The sequence below is a fragment of the Sinocyclocheilus grahami genome, unplaced genomic scaffold (assembly GCF_001515645.1).
Source record: "Sinocyclocheilus grahami isolate Dianchi unplaced genomic scaffold, SAMN03320097.WGS_v1.1 scaffold7204.1, whole genome shotgun sequence".
NCBI lineage: Eukaryota > Metazoa > Chordata > Actinopteri > Cypriniformes > Cyprinidae > Sinocyclocheilus > Sinocyclocheilus grahami.
The window spans coordinates 1,874-2,900 of record NW_015511332.1 but is presented as its reverse complement, the minus strand read 5'-3'; the positions used below and the strand labels follow the sequence as shown (position 1 = coordinate 2,900).

The window sequence follows — 1,027 nt, the reverse complement described above, 5'->3', positions numbered from 1 at the left end:
AAACTCACAATTACGAGAAAAAAAAAATCAGAATTGCGAGATGTATGCTAGAATTCTGGAAAAAACGTCAGTACTGTGAGATGTAAACTCAGAATTCTGAGAAAAAAAGTCTGAATTGCGTAAATTGTAAATTCGCAGTTACGAATGCATAACTTGCAATTGCAAGATATAAACTCGTCAGAATTGTGTGATAAAAAGGACAATTACCTTTATTATATTTTTATTATTATAGTTTTATTCTGTGGCAGAAATAAGCGTCCATATAAATATCGATTTATATGGATAAACTATGCTCTCAAAATATCCTTTCATTCATGTACATTTTAAACTGCTAGCAAGAATTATATCGGCTGCAGATTATGAATGTATTGACAGGAGAACAATCAATCAAATGTGTTTGTGCTCATAGTGTTCCCTAAAGAGCCAGTAATTGTAGATATGTAGGCCGCGGCGAGACACAGTATGGCATGACTGGCATTTAGTGACCAACAGCTGCAGAGAATGAGGCCAAGAGGCTTTTAAACAGACCTTCTTGATTTGAAATAGCACAAAATATAGTGTTGCCTTTACAATGACTGTAAAATGTGACGGCTCGCCAACAAAAAAGCCTTATATGGACAGAAAGTCTTGAGACTCTAAACCTGTTTGGGTCAAATTTAATGTCAGTGTGGTAAAAGTTACACCTCTGTGCCAAACATTATAGCTTTTCATGAGCAACCAGTGCTTGAATTGACTTCAAGTTTCCTGTATATATTGATGTTGTATTTAAAGCGACATCTTTTTCAAAAGCAATTCTCTACACCTCTTATTTCAAAGCTGATAACTGCATAATGTCATAAGTGTTGAATGGTCGTATCCATCATCTCGCTAGAAGCCATCGATCTCTGCATTAACAACTGCCTTTATGTCTTTTCACCAGGGAAGCATGAGGAAAAGCAAGACGAGGGCGGAATTGTTACCAAAAACTTCACGAAGAAAATTCAGTAAGTCTGATGATTGTATCAAAAGTTTCTGGAACCTTCTAGAA

The 1,027-nt window shown here is 35.7% G+C and overlaps 1 protein-coding gene across 1 annotated transcript in view; it reads left to right on the top strand.

Annotated features, from left to right (window-relative positions):
• LOC107577774 (heat shock protein beta-8) overlaps positions 1-1,017 on the top strand; it is a 3,075-nt gene extending 2,058 nt beyond the window's left edge. Inside the window, exon 2 of the mRNA XM_016263810.1 lies at positions 920-1,017. Coding sequence (XP_016119296.1) covers positions 920-987 — 68 coding nt within the window. The 3' untranslated portion in view covers positions 988-1,017. The remainder of the gene's footprint in view (positions 1-919) is intronic.
• Positions 1,018-1,027: the final 10 nt, after the last annotated feature.